General features: G+C 44.2%; 1 protein-coding gene across 6 annotated transcripts in view; it reads left to right on the forward strand.

The window, feature by feature from the left end:
* CEP63 (centrosomal protein 63) overlaps positions 1-24,150 on the forward strand; it is an 802,181-nt gene that overhangs the window by 254,580 nt on the left and 523,451 nt on the right. For all 6 annotated transcript variants that reach the window (XM_030217144.1, XM_030217149.1, XM_030217147.1 and 3 more), the window contains one exon: positions 12,842-13,019. In XM_030217144.1, coding sequence (XP_030073004.1) covers positions 12,842-13,019 — 178 coding nt within the window. The remainder of the gene's footprint in view (positions 1-12,841; positions 13,020-24,150) is intronic.

The raw sequence follows: 24,150 nt of genomic DNA on the forward strand, positions 1-24,150 counted from the left end.
TTCCATGAAGAAGGAAAAATTGACTTTTGTGCTTCCATTTCCTCAACCAGCATATGACCATGTAAATTGACCAACATCTGAAGGACTGTTATTGAAAAAAAAATACCCATTAGTGTGTCTAGTGAAAAAAGGACTACCACGGATGGTTCTCGCTGGCCTTCAGCCAGAGAGCTGTGAGCTCCATGGGTTAGGAGAACTTGAGGCCCGCGGCTGCAAGGGTGAGGGCTTTGGGCCAGGGCTTCATATTATCTTTGGTCCCTCCAGGCATTGCTCCTGTCCCATTCTCCCTCTGCACACTGCTACTTAGAAGAAAAGAGTCAAAAGGGTCCACTGTCTGCTCAGAGGTCTAACAGGGGCTGTCCTCCCTTCCGATTCCCAAATCTCAATTGTGAGAGGAAATATACCAGCTGAAACAGACGTCTCTGCAGACCTACAAAATGTTAAAACAACAAAACAATACTTATAAATTAACCTTTCTTGCTCTTTCTTCTGCAAAGGCTCTCAATATTTTGTTGAACTTTAATTTTTTAGCTTCTTCACTTTCTATGGATAATATTGCAAGGCTGTTCAGTCTATCTTGGAGCATGTTTGACCTTAGATATGATTTGATCAATTTTAATTTAGAAAAGCTCCTTTCCCCTGATGCCACTGTGACTGGAATAGTCAAAAATATGCGTAGAGCAATAAAAAAAGTGTGGAAATCCAGTTGCTCTCTCATTCAGTGCAAGGAATTCCAATATTTTCAATGGCTTTCCAAAAGACGAAGAAGGAAGACTTGGCTTTAGTGCTTCCATTTCCTCAACCAGCATATGACCATCTAAATCTGAATTGACATCATCATCATTTTCCTGAATGAGGTTGACATCAGTTAGCACAATTTCCAATTCCGCAGCATATTTTTGTAATTCCTGTTTTGGGATTTGTTGAAATGTTCTTAAAAAGCCAAATAAATCAACATTATTTTTCAGTTGCTTAAACCGTGGCTCCAAAGACTGCATAGCTTTGTCTAAGACTTGGTTGAAGCAATTTACCTTGTAAGCTTCCTTGGGATCAGTAATGGGATTATCAGCAGACTCATACATAAAGTGTCGTTTTCTTTTTCGCAGTCGCTTTGTTTGGAATTCTGGAGTTACCTCCAAGTCATTTGCAAGCTCAGTTGCACTAACCAATACTTGTTCAAAGCCGGTTTCTCTATACTGTTTCAGCCATTGCAAGAGCTTTTCAAATGAAGAAAGAGCTGTGGCAAGATCTACTGTTTTACTCTGTAGCTCTTTGCTGACAAAATTAACTTGAAACAACAAGTCATACCAGAAAACCAAAGAAACAATGAATTTGTAATCTTTCATTTGGTTAGCTAATGATTCATCTTCACTCCTTGCCTGTGGGTCCTCTGATGCTTCAGCTATTTCTATCAGTGCATCATAGAAATTGCCAGCTTGATACCTTACAGCCCTTACACTTTGTATTCGACACTCCCACCTTGTGTCACAGAGAGGCTTTGCAGTAAGACTCCTCACAAGCTTGCGAAAAACTGCCCACCTCTTCGTGGATGCACAGAAAATCACATAAAGACGCTGCAGTGTTCAAAAAAATGTGATTGCATCGGGACAGATTTTAGCCATATCTCCTAGGACTAGATTGTAATTGTGACAAGCACATGGTGTAAAAAATGCTCTTGGATTTTCTTGTAAAAGTCGAGCCTGAACACCTGAGTCCTTTCCTCTCATGTTAGCTCCATTATCATATCCCTGTCCGCGGATATTACTGATGTCTAATCCTAATTTTTCAAGTTCATGCTTTAGTACATTGTACAGATTTTCTCCAGTACTGCTGTTCACCTCTAAAAACTTTATGAAGTGTTCGTATACACCGGCTGGTGGTGCACTGGGTAATTTACCATCAGACACGTATCTAATTATCAAGGACATTTTGCTCTTGATGGCTGATATCTGGAGTGCAATCAAGAATTACAGCAAAATACTTTGCTGCTTTTATTCGATGAATTATGTTATCCAGAACTGCATTTCCCATGATTCGGATTAGCTCATTTTGAAAATGTTTGCCAAGGTAGTGATCATGAATTTCTTTACAGGAAATTCTTCGAAGATGCTCTTGAATTACTGGGTCAAATTTTCCCAACAATTCTATAAATCCCATAAAGTTGCCATTGTGTGAACTTCCTAACTGTTCAACAGAGCCACGAAATGCCAAATTACGTTCTGATAAAAACTGAACTAGAGCTACTAGTCTTTCCATAACTTGGTGCCATCACTTTTTCTCTTTATTCATCAGTTTCTGTTGAACCTTGTCAATAGTTTCTTCAGCACTGAGTCGTCTTGAAGTTCAGTGCAATTTAGCATTGCCACTAAATGTCCTTTTGATTTTTCATGTTCTGCCAATCTTATATTGACATTGGACCACTGGTTGAATCCAGTAGTAGTCAAGGCACTTGTCACATCATTTCCAAAAATGCGACAATAAAAACAAAATATCTTGTTTGCTGCCACGGAGTATATCACCCATGGGCGATGAATGATTTCACCATTTGGAAGCTTTCTTTTGCAATGGGCTTTTGAGAAATGTCTTCCATTTTTGTTGCAAGGAAATTTTTCCAAAAGAATTTTAGGTAGTCCTTTTTTCACCAAACAATCCTTCAGATGATGGTCAATTCTTTCTGGCCAGGTGGCTGGATCATCTGATATGGTTAGACTTTCAAGGATTTTAGGGTTTTCATAATCTGCCACTGAAATGTTCAAACTTTCATTTTCCTGAACGTGTTCTTGTTCTGGACTATCTTGATCCTCCATGTCATGGGTTTCGTTGGTCTCTCTCCTTTGACTAGTAGTTGCATGATCAGACTGAGGTACTTCTGGGTCATCATTTGTTTCTTGGGATTTTCTGGTGCTTTCTGTCAGCTCTGGCAAAACACCTTCTTCTCTACTAGCAACACTTTCATATCCCTGGCCTGCTGCCACTTCAAATGTCTCCAAGTTGGCTCTTCTGAAATACTTATTTAGAGCACCTTTTTGCTTTTCTTCAGCAGTCTTTTTTGTTTTGTTTATTTTTCTTTTCATAGATCCACTCGGGTATTTCCTGTCAGCATCTCGAGCTCGCTTTGTTTGACTCATAATATGTTCCTTATTTGCTGAAGGACATAAGGAAGGCAGGGACAGGTTAGTTCTAATTTCTAACTAAACAGAAAATTTGATATAGTAGTCAATGTAAAATTAAATGCTTACCCAGCAGCATAAAAGCAAAAATAATATAGATATCTCTATATATAAAAGGCACCGCCAACGTTCTAATTGAAGCCTCCAGCCGGAAACTTGAGGTGGCATAGATATCCGGTTTAGCAAGTACACAAAGGAAAACAGAGCACTTAAACAAGCACACAGAAATAGCTGAGGGACATAATTCTTTTCTCATGCACCTGGAGTGGTTCCCCGAGTGCACAGCTCCTTCAAAGTAAACAGCTCCTTGCAAGTAAAGCAATTAACTCCTCCCAGAGTCTTGCCCTGGGTGATTTAACAAGGTCACCTGGGGTGCACAGCTAACTCGCAGGGACCCTTTGACTGGGAGGGGGGATGACCCTGCAACAGGGAGGGAGGAAAACCTTGCTAGCGCCCACCCGTTTCATTTGTCAGAAACGGGCCTTTTTTACTAGTATGCAATAAAATACACATGAAAAGATATACAATTACACCGGGCTGTAAAACACCATTACACAACCTAGTGAAAACAAAAAGGGCTGCAAATACTACACGCTAGCAGAATACTGCACCTTGATCACACATGAAAAACACATGACAGTGCACAACAGATATGACGGCAGAATACTGGACTGGAAAGTTACCTCAAGAAGTCAGACTCATCATGCAGCAATACTAGAAAAATTGAAACTTGCATGCAAAATATCACAGATGCACATTTCCAAAAGCTGACACATTCCAATTAATAAATCCTGAATAAAATACTTTTTTCTACCTTTGTTGTCTGATCATTTAGTTTTTCTATTCGCTTTGGTCTCAGTGTCTTCTGTTTTATGCAGTGTCTTCTTTCCATCCATGTGCATCTCCTTCCTTTGTGTTTCCTTTCTTCCATTCCTGCCCAACATTTCTCCTCTCTTCCCTGCCCTCCCCCTCCTTAAAAGAAAAGCTATCATACCTTGCCTTTGAACGGCACAAACTTGCTCCAGCTCCTCCACTTGGCTTTATTTTAAGTCGCACTTGCACCACCACCAGCGATGGCTCACCTGCACAAATGAACCACCATAAGTACATAAGTAATGCCATACTGGGAAAAGACCAAGGGTCCATCGAGCCCAGCATCTTGTCCACGACAGCGGCCAATCCAGGCCAAGGGCACCAGATCATCACTTTAATATAAGAGTAGTAAGACCACTTTAATTTAAAAAAGTTTTATAAGAAGAAAGCCAGCCCTGGCAGCCTCATAATTCAAACCTTGCCCGAATGGCACTGGGCAAACTTGCTCCAGGCAGCGGTGGGTGCTCCACTTGACTTTCTAGTCGCACTTGACTCCCCCAGCGAATCGATGGCTCACCTCCAACCATGCTCCAGCTCCTTTTCCCTTCCCGCTCAATGACTCTTGCCCGCCCTCGCGGAAACAGGAAATACCATCAGAAGGAGGCGGGACATTGAGCGGGAAGGGAAAAGCTGGGGTGAGCTGTCGTGCCTGCTGCTGCTGTGCTGCAACTGTCTGTCTGTCTGTGTCGGGGCCGGGCCGTCGCTGCAAGTTCTGCAACAGTCGTCCTGCTGCTGGGACTGGGAGGCATCTCAATTTTAATAACATTAGTTTTCCGACAGGACTCCAAGTGATGGTTTTATAAGCCCCATTCAACAAACAGTCCACAATTTTTCACCACAGTTTAATAACAGTATACTTCATATATAATACAATACATTTCACAATATAAAAAAAAAACCTCTGCTTTCTATCAAAAATTTTACCAGAGACTGAGTGGTACACGACACTACGACAGCACTTTGCCTTTAAATAAACTGTTGTTTTCTTCCTCAAAAACTCAAAGCAGTTAATCACACAAGCAAAAACATATTGTACATTTTATGCATCTCCTCAACAGAAATAACATTTTCCATTGTTAGTTGTCTTGTGACTTATGAAACTTGCCTTTCCACCACCAACAAAAATCTGGTTCCATGCTAGATTATAGTTTTGTTTTTTTTTTACATTTGTACCCCGCGCTTTCCCACTCATGGCAGGCTCAATGCCAGTTGTTAACTTGGTTTGGTTTTGGTTTATTTTTTTAAATAAATAACCCCAGTGCCAGGGCTTTTTAAAAACTCTACTTACCAAAAGACCACTGTCTTATCTTATTTAGGGTATTTTAAAGAACCTTTATGCTTTAAAAAGTTTGGTTTAGAGGCCAGCCCAGCCCAGACAGTTAATCTGCTATGTAGAAGACCTGGCACCTGGGTTTGACTCCAGAGACCAGAGCTGCTAAGCTTCTTTTGTTTTTTTTAATGTTTTTATTAGTAAGATTAAGTGTAACAAACTTCCATCAGACAAGACAACCGCTTTTCCGCTCATTAAGCACACATGCAGCTGCAGAGTAAGGGTTCCAGAAAGAACTACCAAAGTAGCATCAATCATCATCATTCATACCTGCTTGCTTCCTTGCCCGAATCACTGGGCAAACTTGCTCCAGGCGGCGGGGGTGGGTCAGTGGTGTGTGGGTTGCTCCACTGGCACTTGACAATCTTCTTCTAGTCGCACTTCTGACTCCCCAGCGGGCCCAGCGAATCGACGACGTCGATGGCTCACCGAGAGGCTCCGACCACGCTCCTCTTCTTTTTTTCCCTTCCCGCTCAATGACTCCCGCCCACAGGAAATACCATCAGAAGGAGGCGGGACATTGAGTGGGAAGGCTGGGGTGAGCCGTTCGTCGTGCTTGCTGGCTGCTGCTGCCTGTGCTGCAAGTTACTCTGTGTCGGGGCTGGGCCGGGCCGGGCCGTTGAGTTCTGTACTGTGCTGCTGGGACTGGCAGGCGGGAGCTGACGGTGGGCAGAGCGGGGGGTGGGGTGGGCTGTGGGCACCGGTGGTGGCGGGAGGCAGCGGAACGAATCGGCGCTTTTGATGATGCAATGCATGCGGTCCGACGAGCGAGCGGGGGTCGGAGGGAGAGGCAGAGTTGAGGCGTGCCGCGTGGGGCCCTATGCGGCCGCCTCTGCCTAAGACCGGCCCTGCCATGAAGGTCACTTTGGCAAAGAACCTAAGGTACCCTTCTGAAGACCCAACAGCCATGTAGCGCATTCCCAGTATTCAACCTTAAACACCTCTTCCCTGTTCACATCTGTCCGCCAGGTCCAGTTGTCAGTCCGAAAACAGTAGCATAGGAATGGGGGAGTAGGATAGATGTAGATCAGGTGGGAATCAAACCCTGACCCTCAGGCCTAAGCTGTTACCAGTATAAACCGCTTTGATCCTCTTGTGAGCAATCGCAGTATATCAAGAGTTTTAATAAACCTAACTTGTGTGCACCAAGTGTCAGTGCGCACAGATTTTTGCGCACATCTTTGTATGTCATTTACAGAATTTGGGGTTTTTTTTATGTAAGATACTGAATTTTGATTTGAAATGATATTGGAAGCTAATACAAGCATATTAACAAAGGTGTAGCATGGTCAAACCAGTAGTCTGGCTGCAAACGTTTTTAGTGTTTGGAGACTTTTTAACTGAAAAGTCAACAAGCCTGCATAAATAGTATTGCAATGGTCAAGACTGAAAAAGAGAAGAGCATAAGTAAGTATATGCAGAGGTATGGAAGTTCTAGAATACTACGGAGGTACCTCATTTGACATAAAAAGGCATATCCCTTTTTAAAACCTCTTAAATCTGTTTGTGAAATGTAAGTTGTGGAGGAGTGGCCTAGTGGTTAGGATGGTGGACTTTGGTCCTGGGGAACTGAGGAACTGAGTTCGATTCCCGGCACAGGCAGCTCCTTGTGACTCTGGGCAAGTCACTTAACCCTCCATTGCCTGCCGCATTGAGCCTGCCATGAGTGGGAAAAAGCGTGGGGTACAAATGTAACAATAAAATAAGTTGAGAATTGATTGTGACACCTACTTAGTGAAAACATTGGGAGGGGGGTAATATAAAAGTTGAAAAGGTGGAGTGGGATTAAGGGCGAAAACAGAGCCCCCTGAAATCCAGCAGATGACCTTGGGCCAATACTGAAGTTGAGTAAAGAGAAATTTTAGATCCATAGAAGTTGGAAAATTATGGTGTTGTAATAGGAAATATTTTATGCAGATTAAGCAGCATAGATTTATGCAAACGCTACTAAATCTCAAAAATTCTGCATAAAAATGTATTCCTCCTGTCTGGGTTCTAAAGCTGTATATTATAACCTTACTAGTAAAAAAGGCCCGTTTCTCAAAAAAATGAAACGGGCGCTAGCAAGGCTATCTTGTAATGGTGATTATGTTTTTAAGAGTCTCATCGAAGCGATTTCTCCTCTCTCCCCTGCCCTCCCCTCCATGTCCAGCGATTCTTCCCTCCCCTCTGTATCCCGCGATTCTGACCTCCCCTCCATGTGCAGCAATTGTCCTGTGCCCTGCCGTCCCCTCCATGTCCTGCGATTCTGACCTCCCCTCCATGTGCAGTGATTGTTCTGTGCCCTGCCGTCCCCTCCGTGTCCCATGATTCTGGCCTCCCCTCCATTTCCAGTGATCCTCCCCTGCCCTGCTGTCCCCTCCGTGTCTCGCGATTCTGGCCTCCCCTCCATGTCCAGCGATTCTCCTCTTCACTGTGTTCCCCTTGGTGTCCCGCAATTCTGACCTCCCCTCCATGTCCAGCGATTCTCCTCTGCACTGCCCTCCCCTTGGTGTCCCGTGATTCTGGCCTCCCCTCCATTTCCAGCAATTCTCCTCTGCCCTGTCCTCCCCTCCGTGTCCCGCGATTCTGGCCTCCCCTCCATGTCCAGCGATTCTCCTCTGCCCTGTCCTCCCCTCCGTGTCCCGCGATTCTGGCCTCCCCTCCATGTCCAGCGATTCTCCTCTGCACTGCACTCCCCTTGGTGTCCCGCGATTCTGACCTCCCCTCCATGTCCAGCGATTCTCCTCTGCCCTGTCCTCCCCTCCGTGTCCCGTGATTCTCGCCTCCCCTCCATGTCCAGCGATTCTCCTCTGCACTGCACTCCCCTTGGTGTCCTGCGATTCTGACCTTCCCTCCATGTCAGCGATTCTCCTCTGCACTGCCCTTCCCTTGGTGTCCCGCAGTTCTGGCGTCCCCTCCATGTCCAGTGATTCTCTTCTGCCCTGCCGTTCCCTCCATGTCCAGCGATTGTCCTCTACCTTGCCTTCCCATCCCTGTCCCGCGATCCTCTCCTCCCATCCATGTCCATCGATTCTCCTCTGCCCTGGCCTCCCCTCCATGTCCAGCGATTGTCCTGTGCCCTTGCCTCCCCTCCATGTCCAACGATTCTCCTCTGCCCTGCCCTCCTATGTCCCGCGATTCTCCCCTCGCCTCCAATCCCCTCCATGTCCAGCGATTCTCCCCTCGCCTCCAATCCCCTCCATGTCCAGCGATTCTCCTCTGCCCTACCCTCCCATCCGTGTCCCGCGATTCTCTCCTCTCCTCCCATCCCATCCATGTCGATTCTCCTCTGCCCTGCCCTCCCCTTCCCTCCATTCTGTCCTCCCTTCCATGTCCAGCGTTCCGTTGCCTTCATTTGTCTTGCTTGCATTTGTAACATCCTGATGTCAGCTCGCCTCCAGCGTTCCCTTCCCTCTCACTGTTCCGCCCTCTGATGTCATTTCATCTTTATGAGAGGGCGGGACAGTGAGAGGGAATTGGGAACGCTGGAGGCTTGCTGACGTCAGGATGTTACGAACCCAGACAGCCAGCCAGCCATGGGACATTGATGGTACAAATTATTATTTTAGACTAGACATGTTATTAGTCACATAAGCACATAAGTGTTGTCATACTGGGACAGACCAAAGGTCCATCAAGCCCAGCATCTTGTTTCCAACAGTGGCCAATCCAGGTTACAAGTACCTGGTAAGATCCCCAAACAGTACAATACATTTTATGCTGTTTATCCTAGAAATAAACAGCATAAACCTACCAACCAATCCAATTGGGATATATAAATGCCAGGTCAGTAGTTAACAAAACAACAACTTTAACAGACTGGATCGTATCAGACAATCTTGATCTTCTCTTTATCAGCGAGACCTGGATTCATGATCCTAAAGACCCTATAATTCTAGATTTGTGCCCCCCTGGTTACAAAATTACCCACTGGACAAGGAATGGAAAAAGAGGAGGAGGAATAGCAATAATCCATAGATCCCACTTTACTGTTACTACCATAACCGAGTCCATACTTCTGCAACTCGAAATTGCCTCAGTCAGAATTAATCATATAAATTTGCGTAACCACCTTAATGTAGTCCTGTTTTATAGACCTCCAGGAAATTGGCTTGATTGCCAAACACACATTATGGACTTCATATTGAACACATGTATTTCTACCTCCAACCTTATTATATTAGGGGATATTAATTTTCACCTTGAAGACCCTAACTCTTTCAATGTATGTGAATGTATGGATCTCTTCCTATTATGGGATCTTCATTGGCCAAATATGGAACCAACCCATATAAAAGGGCACACACTTGACATCATCACATATAAATTCTCATCAGACCTTAATCTTCTATTAACATCTACAAAATGGACAGCTGTACCATGGTCTGATTATTACAAATTAAATTTTCACCTCCAATGGCGAAAAAATGACTTACACCATATTAAAGAACGTCTATCTTATACCACGAGAGGTCAAATTGACCCGGTCATATTTTGGCAACAATTTTATAATGATGATTGGTCAGCTCAAACAGATTCAAATCACTTTCTTCAAGAATGGGACAACAGGTGCAGAACCATTTTAGACAATATAGCACCATTACAAACTAGAACCTCATGAAGAAAAAACTCAATACTGTGGTTTAATGAAGAACTGAAAAAACTAAAAACCCAAGTTAGAAGGTTAGAACGAGCATGGAATAAAAAGACGACTCCACATTCAACGCTTGGAAACATCTACAAATAAAATACAAATACACCATCAGACAAACCAAAAGAGCAGACTACAAAACTAAAATTAGGCCAGACTATAATGATACACATAAACTCTTCCAACTTGTGAACAAACTATTAGATACCACACCGATTACCTCTAACAGCACAAACACCCCTTCGGCAGAGAATCTTGCAAATTATTTCAAAGAGAAAATTATTGTTACGATTTACGTTACATATCAATTCCACAGAATACGTAAGATTTCTTGACTGTCTAGATCCAATCCCTGGTGACAGAACCTGGACTAACTTTGACACACTCTTGGTTGATTCCATCTCCCAAGGCCTCAAAAAGTTTGCCAAGTCTCAATGCGAATTAGATATCTGCCCTAACAACCTTATAAAATTAGCTGGAGGAGTGGCCTAGTGGTTAGGGTGGTGGACTTTGGTCTTGAGGAACTGAGTTCAATTCCCACTTCAGGCACAGGCAGCTCCTTGTGACTCTGGGCAAGTCACTTAACCCTCCATTGCCCCATGTAAGCCGCATTGAGCCTGCCATGAGTGGGAAAGTGCGGGGTACAAATGTAACAAAAATAAAATAAAAACACATTTGTATCTGACCTCGCGCTTCATTTGAATTATATGTTACAAAATGGACTATTCCCAAAGGAAACATTTTACTCACCCCTTTACCTAAGGACTCAAAAAAAAAGCACAAATGATTTAACCAACTATTGTCCAGTAGCGTCTATCCCTCTGATAACCAAATTAATGGAAGGTATGGTAACCAAACAACTTACTGAATATTTAGATAAATTCTCAATTCTTCACGACTCCCAATCAGGATTTCGGGCTAACCACAGCACCGAAACAGTATTAACTACTTTGCTTACTAAATTCAAATGAGCAATTGCAACTGGCAACAACATACTCCTTCTACAATTTGACATGTCCAGTGCTTTCGACATGGTAAGCCATAATATACTATTAAACATTCTGGAATACTTCGGAGTTGGAGGCAACGTTCTTAATTGGTTTAGAGGCTTTCTAACTACAAGATCAAGTGAAGACTAACTTGAATACATCAGCTTTATGGATACCGGAATGCGGAATTCCCCAAGGATCTCCACTCTTCCCGACCCTTTTCAACCTAATGATGACATCCTTGGCCAAGATGCTATCCAGTCAAGGCCTTAATCCTCTACACCACTACCATAACCCTAAGGGCTGAAGGGGAGCACCTACATTTGGGTACAGTGGGTTTGTGGTAGGTTTTGGAGGGCTCACATTTACCACCACAAGTGTAACAGGTGGGGGGGGGGGGGATGGACCTGGGTCCGCCTGCCTGAAGTGCACTGCATCCACTAAAATTGCTCCAGGGATCTGCATACTGCTGTCATGGAGCTGGGTATGACATTTGTGGCTGGCAAAAATTAAAAAAGAAAAATTTTTTTTTGAGGGTCGGAGGGGGTTAGTGACCACTGGGGGAGTAAGGGGAGGTGATCCCTGATTCCCTCTGGTGGTCATCTGCTCAGTTCGGGCACCTTTTTGAAGCTTGGTCGCAAGAAAAAATGGACCAAGTAAAGTCGGCCAACTGCTCGTCAGGGACGCCCTTCTTTTTTTCCATTATCGGCCGAGGATGCCCATCTCTTAATCACGCCCCAGTCCTGCCTTTGCTACGGTTCCAACACACCCCCATGAATTTTGGTCATCCTCGCGACGGGAAGCAGTTGGGGATGCCCAAAATTGGCTTTCGATTATGCCGATTTGGGTGACCTTGGGAGAAGGACACCCATCTCCCGATTTGTGTCAGAAGATGGGCGCCCTTCTCTTTCGAAAATGCGCCTGTTTGTCTCATTAATCCATGCTTATGAATATGCTCTGTAATTTTGTTCTTACCATTTTGCCCAGCACTGACGCTGAGCTGTTGGCCACCTGCCTTCATTCACTGATGACAACTTAAGTACCAGATGTGATATGGATGTTTGCTGTATTTCAGTAGTGAGATCTGCAAATTTAATTGAAAATAAGGACTCCACATAGTCTGTCTTACACACTCAGAACGTTTATGGTATCCTTTTACTAAGCTGCACTAGTAAATGGGCTTAGAGTGTCGTAATGCATGACTTCTGCACACGCTAAGCCAATTTCTAGCATGGCTCTAAATTCGGCCTTTTTCGATTACTTTTTTTCTGACCATGTTCTAATGTTAGAATTAGTGCACAGATGCTGAAAAAAATTTATGCAAGAGCACTTACCACCTCCTATTTTGGAGGCACTGAGGACTCTCACATTAAGTCAGCATTGTTCAGTTAGCATGCACTAATGTCAACATGCTAGTGAAATAGTGCTTCAAAGCTTATTCTCCGCACCTGACATGCCTCCCCCCCCTCAAATGAATAAATACCATGTGATTTAAATGTACAAATGCAAAACTAATGCAAAATGTTTCCTATATCCTACATTAGACCATTTTTCTTGGCATTAGCATTAACATGAAAAGGGTCCCTATGATGGTATGCTGCTAGTATGTTAGAAGGGCAGGGCTATAGAGACAAGTATGTTGGATGTCTGGATTGCATTTTGGAAAATAGAATTGCAGGTCTTGAATTAACTGGCCTTCAGGGCTGTAAGGTCTTGCAGTTTGTTGTCCTTTTCCTCATCCCACCCTTAGTTTTTCAAGTGGCTCTTGAGGGCTTGTAGGGTCTCTGACCCCTGTGGCCATTGCTTTTGTGTGCTTTAAAATGCTTTTTCTTATTCTCTCTGACAGAAGGCTTCTGACATCCTGTGAGACAGAGTTACAGGAACTCATGCGACAGATTGACATCATGGTGCTGCACAAGAAATCTGAATGGGAGTCGCAGACACGTGCAATTTCGGCTCTCTTGAAGCTCCGTGAGCAGGAGCTGGCTTCTGCTAGAGAGATGCTGGAGCAGAGTCACAGAGAGGTACCTGGGCACAATCACATGTTTTCTCATGGAATTTCACCTACTTGCAGTAATGACAAATTGCAACATTTTTTTTCTCCCCTCTCTTTTCAGAAAACTGGCATGTAGACTATAGGTATGGCAGCATGTATGGTTTTGAAGTATTAATATATTGCTGGATGAGTGGCACACTAAGGGGTAATAGTATTGAATAGTAACATACTGACATAGTAAATGACGGCAGATAAAAACCTGATCGGTCAATCCAGTCTGCCCAACAAGATAATCTCATTTTACATGGTATGTGATACTTTACATGCAAACCCGAATTTGATTTCTCCTTGCCGTTCTCAGGGCACAGACTGTAGACGTCTGCCCAGCACTGTTCTTGTACTAAAAGTAACATAGTAGATTATGGCAGATAAAGACCTGTATGGTCCATCCAGTCTGCCCAACAACATACCATATGTAATGAGTTTATAATGTGATACTTCATATGTATACCTGATCTTAATTTGAGTTCTGAAGCTAACATCAAAGCCCTTAAAATTTACACTCCAGCCCATCCATATCTATTCAGTTATGATCAGGGCGTAGACTGTAGAAGTCTGCCCAGCATTAGTTTTGCTTCCCAATTACCGGCGTTGCCACCCAATCTCCGCTAATATTCCACGGATCTATTCCTTCTAAACAGGAATCCTTTGTGTTTATCCCACGCATGTTTGAATTCCATTACCATTTTCATCTTCACCACCTTCCACGGGAGGGCATTCCACGTATCTACCTCCCTTTCTGTGATAAACTACTTCCTGACATTACTCCTGAGTCTGCCCCCTTCAACCTCATAAGTACATAAGTAATGCCACACTGGGGAAAAGACCAAGGGTCCATCGAGCCCAGCATCCTGTCCACGACAGCGGCCAATCCAGGCCAAGGGCACCTGGCGAGCTTCCCAAACGTACAAACATTGTTCTGAGCAGACTTCTACGGTCTGTGCTCTGAAAATGGCAGAAACAAATCAAGGTCAGGTATAGACATAAAGTAGCACATATGAGTTTAAAATTATTGGGCAGACTAGGTGGACCGTGCAGGTCTTTTCTGCCGTCATCTACTATGTTACTATGTTACATGTTATTCCTGGAATTGTGGGTATTTCCCAAGTCCATTTAGTAGTGGTTTATGGACTTGTTCTTTAGGAAACTGTCTAACCCCTTTTTAAACTCTGCTAAGCTAACCGCCTTCACCATGTTTTCCGGCAATGAATTCCAGAGTTTAATTATGCGTTGGGTGAAGAAAAATTTTCTCAGATTTGTTTTAAATTTACTACACTGTAGTTTCATTGCATGCCCCTAGTCCTAGTATTTTTGGAAAGCGTGAACAGACGCTTCACATCCACCTGTTCCACTCCACTCATTATTTATATACCTCTATCATGTCTCCCTCAGCCGTCTTTTCTCCAAGCTGAAAAGTCCTAGCCTCCTTAGTCTTTCTTCATAGGGAAGTCGTCCCATCCCCGCTATCATTTTAGTCGCTCTTCGCTGCACCTTTTCCAATTCTACTATATCTTTCTTGAGATGTGGCGACCAGAATTGAACACAATACTCAAGGTGTGGTCGCACCATGGAGCGATACAACGACATTATAATATCCTCACACCTGTTTTCCATACCTTTCCTAATAATACCCAACATTCTATTCGCTTTGCTAGCCTCAGCAGCACACTGAGCAGAAGGTTTCAGTGTATTATTGATGACGACACCCAGATCCCTTTCTTGATCCGTAACTCCTAACATGGAACCTTGCATGACGTAGCTATAATTCGGGTTCTTTTTTCCCATATGCATCACCTTGCACTTGCTCACATTAAACGTCATCTGCCATTTAGCCGCCCAGTCTCCCAGTCTCGTAAGGTCCTTCTGTAATTTTTCACAATCCTGTCGCGAGTTAACGACTTTGAATAACTTTGTGTCATCAGCAAATTTAATTACCTCGCTAGTTACTCCGTCTGGGGGCACAGCACTTCCAGTATTGTATGCTGCCCTTTGGTCTCGCATCTGCGCCCAGGGTGTTTACAAAATGCCTGGCGGTGGTTGCAGCATCGCTACGCAGACTGGGGGTGCATGTGTTCCCTTACCTCAACGATTGGCTGGTAAAGAACACCTCCGACACAGGAGCTCTACAGTCCATGCAGATGACTATTCAACTCCTGGAGCTACTAGAGTTTGTTCTAAATTATCCAAAGTCCCATCTTCTTCCGGTTCAAAAACTAGAATTCATAGGAGCTCTGCTGGACTCGCCAGCGGCTCATGCCTATCTTCCCGAGGCGAGGGCAGACAACCTTCTGTCTCTTGTTTCCATGGCCAGAGCGTCTCAGCAGATCATAGCTCGGCAGATGTTGATGCTTCTAGGCCATATGGCTTCCACAGTTCATGTAACTCCCATGGCTCGTCTTCATATGAGATCGGCTCAATGGGCCCTAGCTTCCCAGTGGTATCAAGCTGCAGGGAATCTAGAGGATGTGATCCAGCTGTCCACCGACTTTCACAATTCCCTTCGGTGATGGACGATTCAATCCAGTTTGACCTTGGGACGTCCTTTTCAAATTCCTCAGCCACAAAAAGTGCTGACAACGGATGCATCCCTCCTGGGGTGGGGAGCACATGTAGGTGGGCTTCACACCCAGGGAGCTTGGTCCCTCCAGGAATCGGGTCTTCAGATCAATCTCCTGGAGTTGCGAGCGTTCTGGAACGCTCTAAAGGCTTTCAGAGATCGGCTGTCCAATCAAATTATCCATATTCAGACAGACAATCAGGTTGCCATGTACTACATCAACAAGCAGGGGGGCACCGGATCTCGCCCCCTGTGTCAGGAAGCCGTCCAGATGTGGCTTTGGGCTCGCCGTCACGGCATGTTTCTCCAAGCCACGTATCTGGCAGGCGTAAACAACAGTCTGGCCGACAGATTGAACAAGATAATGCAACCTCACGAGTGGTCGCTCAACTCGGGCATAGTCCGCAAGATCTTCCGAGTGTGGGGCACCCCCTCGGTGGATCTTTTTGCCACTCAGCTCAATCACAAGGTCCCTCAGTTCTGTTCCAGACTTCAGGCCCACAACAGACTAGCGTCAGATGCCTTTCTCCTTCATTGGGGGAAGGGCCTTCTTTTTTTTTGTTGTTACATTTGTACCCCGCGCTTTCCCACTCATGGCAGGCTCAATGCGGCAGCGCTTTCCCACTCATGGCAGGCTCAATGCGGCAGGCAATAGAGGGTTAAGTGACTTGCCCAGAGTCACAAGGAGCTGCCTGTGCCGGGAATCAAACTCAGTTCCTCAGTTCCCCAGGACCAAAGTCCACCACCCTAACCACTAGGCCACTCCTCCACTCTGTATGCATATCCTCCCATACCTCTGGTGGGGAAGACTTTGCTGAATCTCAAGCAAAATTGTGGAACCATGATTCTGATTGCTCCTTTCTGGCCGCGTCAGATTTGGTTTCCTCCTCTTCTGGAGTTGTCCCTCCGAAGAACCATGGAGATTGGAGTGTTTTTCCAACCCTTATCTCTCAGAACGAGGGGGCGATTCTGCATCCCAACTTTGTCTCTCATGGCCTGGATATTGAGAGCGTAGACTTCACCTCCTTGGGTATTTCTGAGGATATCTCCCGAGTCTTGCTTGCTTCCAGGAAAGATTACACACTTATAATACAACATGCCACCATATATATATATATATACATTAACAGCTGTTTTATGAAGCCATTTAACTAATACAGTTGATTGCTATTCCCATTTGTCTATTTACACATCATTCCTTCCCCTCCCCCATCTCCCCCCCTTCCCCTTCACCTATACATCTGTATCCGAATGCAGGCGCTTAACAAATGAACATTCTGCTCAACATCGATCCAGCATTCCCTTCCCTCCCCCCTTCCCCACTTCTCTCATCCCTGCCCCTTCAGGTTAACATAATATAATGTCCGTAAACCTCCTCTTGACCTCTTGATACTGACCCCCCCCCCCCCCCCCTCTACATTCATCCCAACTCATTCAATACCTGACTTCTAGCTCTAGGTGCGATTTTATTCAAATAAGCTCCCCACACTCTAATGAACTGCTGACATCTTTTTGCTGTGTGACGGGCCCTTTGTGCTTCCCATAGCATAAGCGCGTGCAGTTTGTTTATCCAGTACCAGTATGATGGTGGTGTGTTTGAGGTCCAATGATTTAATATGCATTTTGTTCCCAGGATGCAGATTGCTTAGGAATAGTTTTTCTTCTCGGGTCCCTGTATCCCACACTGCCAACGAACTGAACATTACCCGGTTAAAGGACAGGTTGACCCGACCTCCCAAAACCCCCGATGCAAAATGGGAGCGAGCTGTCCAGAACACCTGACTGGTCCTACACTGCCACATCCCGTGTGTTAATGATGGCAGGCCCCGCTCCACATTTCCTGCATTTATCCGAGTCTCCTACTCCTGCATGCCAGCTTGTTTACCGCAAGAAGTATGCCCTGTGTATCGACCTAAAATGGCACTCCTGCAGCTCCGCACTGTGCACCACCCCTGTGATTCCTTTAAGTGCTGCCATAACCCCCCTTCTGTTATCTCCCTCCCACCTCCTTATTCCAACGTTCAGCACCTCTTTAACGTCCCACTTAGGCCTGTATTCTCCTAGTGCCTTATGGAACCAGGACACTGATACCTGTCCCCTCCGCGTCCCCGGCGAAGAATTCTCTGATTTTCCTCCAAATTCCAAGGAAAGAGTTGACTTGGGTAATCCCCTAATATAGTGTGCCAACGCAGGTATGCCATCCTTGTTAGTGGACCTCCTGCACATCGCCTTTCAACTTCAGGAATGGCAGCACAGTTCCATCTGATTGGATAAAGTTCTCCAACAATGTCACCCCCTGCTTCTCTAAATCTCTGAAGATTCGATTGTCTCACCCTGCAGGGAACTCTACATTCCCCAAGATCGATAACAATACACTACTCTCTGGATCCTGTCCCAAAAATGGAGTATAACCCTCCAAATATATCGCATGGGCTTTAAAGTACACTATCTTTTACCTGAGCTGAATTCCACCCGCTTTCGCATGCAACAAGTAACTCATAGTCCATGGACTAAAGTATGCTTGTTCCCATCTTATGTCTGTGTAGGTTGCTGTGTCTAGAATCCAGTCTCTTAAATGCCTTAACAAATAGGCCTGATTATAGTCTCTCATTTCAGGCATACCTAATCCGCCTCTTATCTGGGCTCCATACACGTGTTGCAACCTCATTTTTGATTTTTTGCCTGCCCAGCAGAACCGCGGTGCTTCTCTGCAGTGCCTTCAAATTTTTTTTTAAGAGCCTGATGGGCAGAGACTACAGCACATACAGCCATTTCGGAAATGTTATCATTCGGTATAGATGCACCCGGCCCATGAAGGACAACGGCAATGAGATCCACGCAGCCATTTGGTATCACTTAACAACTGAGGGACATTATAACTATACAATTGTGCTGGGTTCATCGGCATTTGGACCCCCAGGTATTTAAATACTCCATTTGCTCGACGCAATGGGAACTGATCTCATACTTCCCACCATACCCCCGCGCTCGCTAAAGCCTCCGATTTCGCCAGATTTAGTTTAAACCCTGAGAATTCTCCATATTTAGGATTTTCTGCCTCTTAATTGGAGAGTGTATACCCCCCACATTCCAGGTCACAATCTTTAGCAATGGCAGCTTTCACTGAGGTAGATACCCTCGTGAGTCCAAAGTATTTCCAGTCACAAGTCTCACACTCAGCCTCTGGGCTACAGGTCCAGACATAAATCATCAAGTGACCACAGGGCTCTACATAAGTACATAAGTAATGCCACACTGGGGAGAAAAACAAGGGTCCATTGAGCCCAGCATCCTGTCCACGACAGCGGCCAATCCAGGCCAAGGGCACCTGGCAGCTTCCCAAACGTACAAACATTCTATACATGTTATTCATGGAATTGTGGATTTTTCCCAAATCCATTTAGTAGTGGTTTATGGACTTGTCCTTTAGGAAACCGTCTAACCCCTTTTTAAACTCTGCTAAGCTAACCACCTTCACCACATTCTCCGGCAACGAATTCCAGAGTTTAATTATGTGTTGGGTGAAATTTTCTCCGATGTGTTTTAAATTTACTACACTGTAGTTTCATCACATGCCCCCTAGTCCTAGTATTTTTGGAAAGCGTGAACAGACGCTTCACATCCACCTGTTCCATTCCACTCATTATTTTATATACCTCTATCATGTCTCCTCTCAGCCGTCTCTTCTCCAAGCTGAAAAGCCCTAGCCTCCTTAGTCTTTCTTCATAGGGAAGTCGTCCCATCCCCGCTATCATTTTAATCGCCCTTCACTGCAACCTTTTCCAATTCTACTATATCTTTCTTGAGATGCGGCGACCAGAATTGAACACAATACTCAAGGTGCGGGCGCACCATGGAGCGTTACAACGGCATTATAACATCCTCACACCTGTTTTCCATACCTTTCCTAATAATACCAACATTCTATTTGCTTTCCTAGCCGCAGCAACACACTGAGCACAAGGTTTGAGTGTGTTATTGACGACGACGACAACACCAGATCCTTTTCTTGGTCTGTAACTCTTAACGTGGAACATTGCATGACGTAGCCTATAATTCGGTTCTTTTTTCCAATGCATCACCTTGAACTTGCTTACATTAAACGTCATCTGCCATTTAGCCGCCCAGTCTCCCAGTCTCGTAAGGTCCTCTTGTAATTTTTCACAATCCTGTCGCAAGTTAATAACTTTGTGTCATCAGCTAATTTAATTACCTCGCTAGTTTACTTCCAATCTCTAAAATCATTTATAAATATATTAAAAAGCAGCTGGTCCTAGCACAGACCCCTGAGGAACCCCCACTAACTACCCTCTCCATTGTGATACTGCCCATTTTACCCCACTCTCTGTTTCCTATCCTTCAACCAGTTTTTAATCCACAATAGGACATTTCCTCCTATCCCATGACCCTCCAATTTCCTCTGTAGCCTTTCATGAGGTACCTTGTCAAACGCCTTTTGAAAATCCAGATACACAATATCAACCGGCTCCCCTTTGTCCACATCAGCAGGTGTAGGGAACTAAAGCACACAGGAGCTCTCCAGACTGATCAGTGCCAAAATAGAGTCCAGGTACCTGCAGCTGCAATAGGTATAGTGGACCAGGATAGTCAAAGTTCCTTTAGGCAGATCTATTCAGCCCATCCATGAACACCTTAGCTTATTCCACTGATTCAGAAAGAGCAAGGTGCCATCGTGCAATTTTGCAGAATACACCAATTTAAACTGCAGACCATTTTTGGTGGAGCGCGGTGCAGTATGGCGCCATGAGTTTTCTCTGAGCTACCACCTTGATCAAAAAGTCATTGAAGAGCAAAAGACGCAAGCCCTATGTATTCCACTGGGCTTTCCTTCCTGTAGGCTTGTAAAATTTGCTGCTTCTCCTCCAGATGAGAAGTGGGCTATCCGCTAGTTGTGGCTTATGCGCTGTGCCCTCCTTCCAATTCAGTGTGCATGCTTGCAACACAATTGTCCTCCTGTGTGGCAAGGCCTGGTTTGTCCGGTAACCACCGACTGAAGATATTATAGAGTTTGGCTTCTTTAATGCTCTCTGGGAGACCCACAAGCCTCAGGTTATTTCAGCGTCATCGGTTCTTCTGCTCCTCAATCTATTCTTAGTGGTTGCCTGAAGCTCCTTTACCTGATGGGTCAGTTGGGCCTCTGTCGTCTTGCGCCACTACCCTTTTCATCCACATGAGTGAGCTGTTGCCCTAAGAGTCCTAGAGCTCTCAGTTTCTCTACCGTGGATTGAAGTTTATTTAATTGGTCTTCCAGTGCAGCTGCTATTGAACAGGAAATCTCTTGCACCACTCCTCTGCCAGGATTGTGAACATAGCCATCTTAGCAGGGCTACTTCTGAGCTTGTCACGAGGCCCTTTGGGGTCTGGCGGCTCTCCCTGCACTGCTGCTTTAAAATGCTGATATTGGCCCAGATTATTCCCAAGACTATTGGCCCTCACCGGAGAGGTAAGAAAGGTTGTTCACCGGAAAGAACAACAGATAATTATAGCATATATTATGGAAATACACTGGAGCTCCACTCTCCTGGTCCTTTCAATCTGAGTGCATCATGTGACCCTCTTAAAGTAAATTTTTAATATGTTTTTCACTGTACTTTTATTTTTTACATAAGTATTAAAATATACATTTATTTTTACTTTTACTTAAGTACCTTGACCTAGTACTTTGATCAACACTGGTAATTTAAGTATTTTCCGCATGTAAAACATGTTTTACATATAGAAAAAGACTCTTATAAAATTGTGCTTGAGTATACCAGTATCGATAGAGAGCATGTCAGCATTCCCAGGGGTATAGTCTGGGCAGAGTTGCAATATACATGTGTATTTTACACAGTATGCAAGTACACGCACAGAGAGTATAAATTTACATCGTTTTACAGAGCAGGTGTAAATTTTCCTGATGATTTGCACAGTACTGGGGCTAGTTGCCTTTTTCCAACTTTGACATAGGAATCCTTTTATAAAATTGTCTCCTGTAAGTCCAGATTCTTACCCTCAGACTTCATCTAAGTTTCAGTCACATCATAAGGATGTTTTATTAGCTTGTCATATTTGTGTATGAATTGGATGTGCATGTTGCAATAATGTTGCATGCCAGTAGGGAGGAAACATATGGGGCCAGAGAATAGTGCATGTGGGAAGAAAAAAGACGGAAAGGGGAGATCCCAAGGAGAATTTGGCAAAATAGGAAAAGAGAAAGTTGCCATACTGGAATAGGGGCAGCAATTAAAAAGTGGTGAGCTAGGGGAAAAGAGGTAGCGATTAGAAGTCCAAGTTCATCCTTGTAGGTAGAAATCTAAATGATAAATACTGGTTTCATGTTATTTCTAATAAATAATGTTTATGATCCAAACCTAAATAATAAAGAAAAAGACTGAGCAAAAATTTCTTCTACAGTTTGTAGACACAGGTATTCAACCTTTACCGCTGAGTCTTTGTATGGCTTTATCCTGTTCTATTATCCAACAAAGTCTTATTTAAAAAGAAGAAAATTCATTAAGTAGTTTGGTAGCTATTGGGACCATGAAAGTCTCTTCCTCAGGCAGAAACTAGCAGCTGATAATTACACTACATGCATAAACATCATCAAATGAACTGTTTGTTATACCTAATTTAATATTAAACTAGATTTTCTGGAGAGTAAGATTATGCAGTCAAATAAATGAATACTTAACGTTATTGCCTGGGTTTCCATATTGTGTCTTTCAAAGCTCATTGTCACTAAGAACTTTATCAGGACATATGTATGGCTAATATTAAGATATGTGTTCAGCAGCTAAGAGAAAGCCTTTCATACTGGCCACAGGACATTCAAAATTATGTCCTTGATGACTTTTTTAAAGGTAATTTTTATTGCAACAAGAGAACACTACATACACAACCAATCCCCTTTACAATAATATAATAACGTATTACACATTCTTTCTGTCACAAAATCTCTCCTTTACCCTGGTCTTTATCTGTTGCTGACTTAACATTAGATATAAATTCACTAATTTTTATAAAAGATCTGATACAAAGTTCTTTGCAGTATCTTAAGTGTAAGTATTTGTTCTAATACTCTGCTGGCACATTCACTGACTAGGTGGGGGAGTACTGCTAGTGTCACGTTTTCCAAAAGCAGGAACTAGGTTTGTGAGCCCTTGGGTGAGCCCTTGGGCCACTGCCGAGGAGCGGCAGCGGCAGGCAAAGCCACCCCACACAGGGATAAGGCAGAACTCTGACAGGGCCAGCTAGACTTCACCTGCACTTAGCCACCGTTCCTCAGGAGTTGAGCCCCTGAGTGCAGGTGGCCAGCAGGGCTTACCAGACAGGGCAGAAACTGATACCAGCAGGATACACACAGGGAGGAGAACACACAGGAAGGCTAGGCAGAATACTAGACTAGGAGACAGACAAAGGATAGAACTGAAAGCTGCAAGCAACCACTGAAACAGGGAACACAGACACCCTAGCACTAGACAAAGACATACAAACAAGAGCAAGACTGGGAAACAAGCAAACAAGTAGTACAGAACATAAAAATCAGGCAAGAATACAGACTATAAACTGGACTAGGCAGAAGTGCAGCAAGCACCAACAAACCAGGGCCTTAAGCAATGCCAAGCAGAGAGTTTCCAAATGGCTAATAAGCCCAGCAGCAGCTGAGATTCAGCTGCAAGAATCACCCGGCAACTACGGGTGCTGAGCAGACTCAAACAAGACACGCAAGTCTGGCAGGCCGGAAGATCCGGACTGGACAGGGCTGAAGTCTGGAATGGGAAACAGTACATAGACAATCCAATGCAGCCAGCACACAGAGACAGAACTAACTCAGAAGAACAGACAGGAGCCAGCCAGAAGCTGACCGCCGGAAATAAGGTGAGTCTGAGAGGAGTCACGGCCACAGACGTGACAGCTAGTAGCATACTGAAATAGTGGGTTAGTACTGGCTTAATAGAAGAGACTATTATGCCAGTTGTGCATTGCATGAGTACATGCTTGTAGGGCTAGATTTAAGAAGTTGACATGCATAGGTAGGGCCAGAGAACATTGAGAGGGAAGGTGTCTCCCCAGATGGCATAGAGTATAGCACTAATGCTGAATCAGGATTCTTTTTAGCCCACGTATTTGGAGGCCTTCATAATCTGGTGCCCTATTGTCTGTGCCTAAGCCCAAGCCTGTACAATTAAAAAGAAGAGATACTGGTACCCCTTATTTCAGCACCTGATTTTGAGTAATTTATTTATTTACATCTATATACATCAATTTCCTAACTGGTGATTATTCAAAATGGTTTGCAGAACGCATAAAACAGTCCAAGTTTATAGTTTATTAAAACTTAGTGTACCACCCAAGCTGACTCGCAGAACTGTATGGTTTACAAAAAGAATAAAAAACGCCCGAATAAAAGTACAGGTTTCCTAGCTGAATCTGACTGAACCAGATTCTGTCTGGCTACAATATTGTGTGTGTGTGTGGTATGATATTCTGCTTGCAAAAGAAGAATATGTAGATGAGTAGATGGCCACATAAGCTTGCA

Source organism: Microcaecilia unicolor, chromosome 10 (genome assembly GCF_901765095.1).
Source record: "Microcaecilia unicolor chromosome 10, aMicUni1.1, whole genome shotgun sequence".
NCBI classification, from domain to species: domain Eukaryota; kingdom Metazoa; phylum Chordata; class Amphibia; order Gymnophiona; family Siphonopidae; genus Microcaecilia; species Microcaecilia unicolor.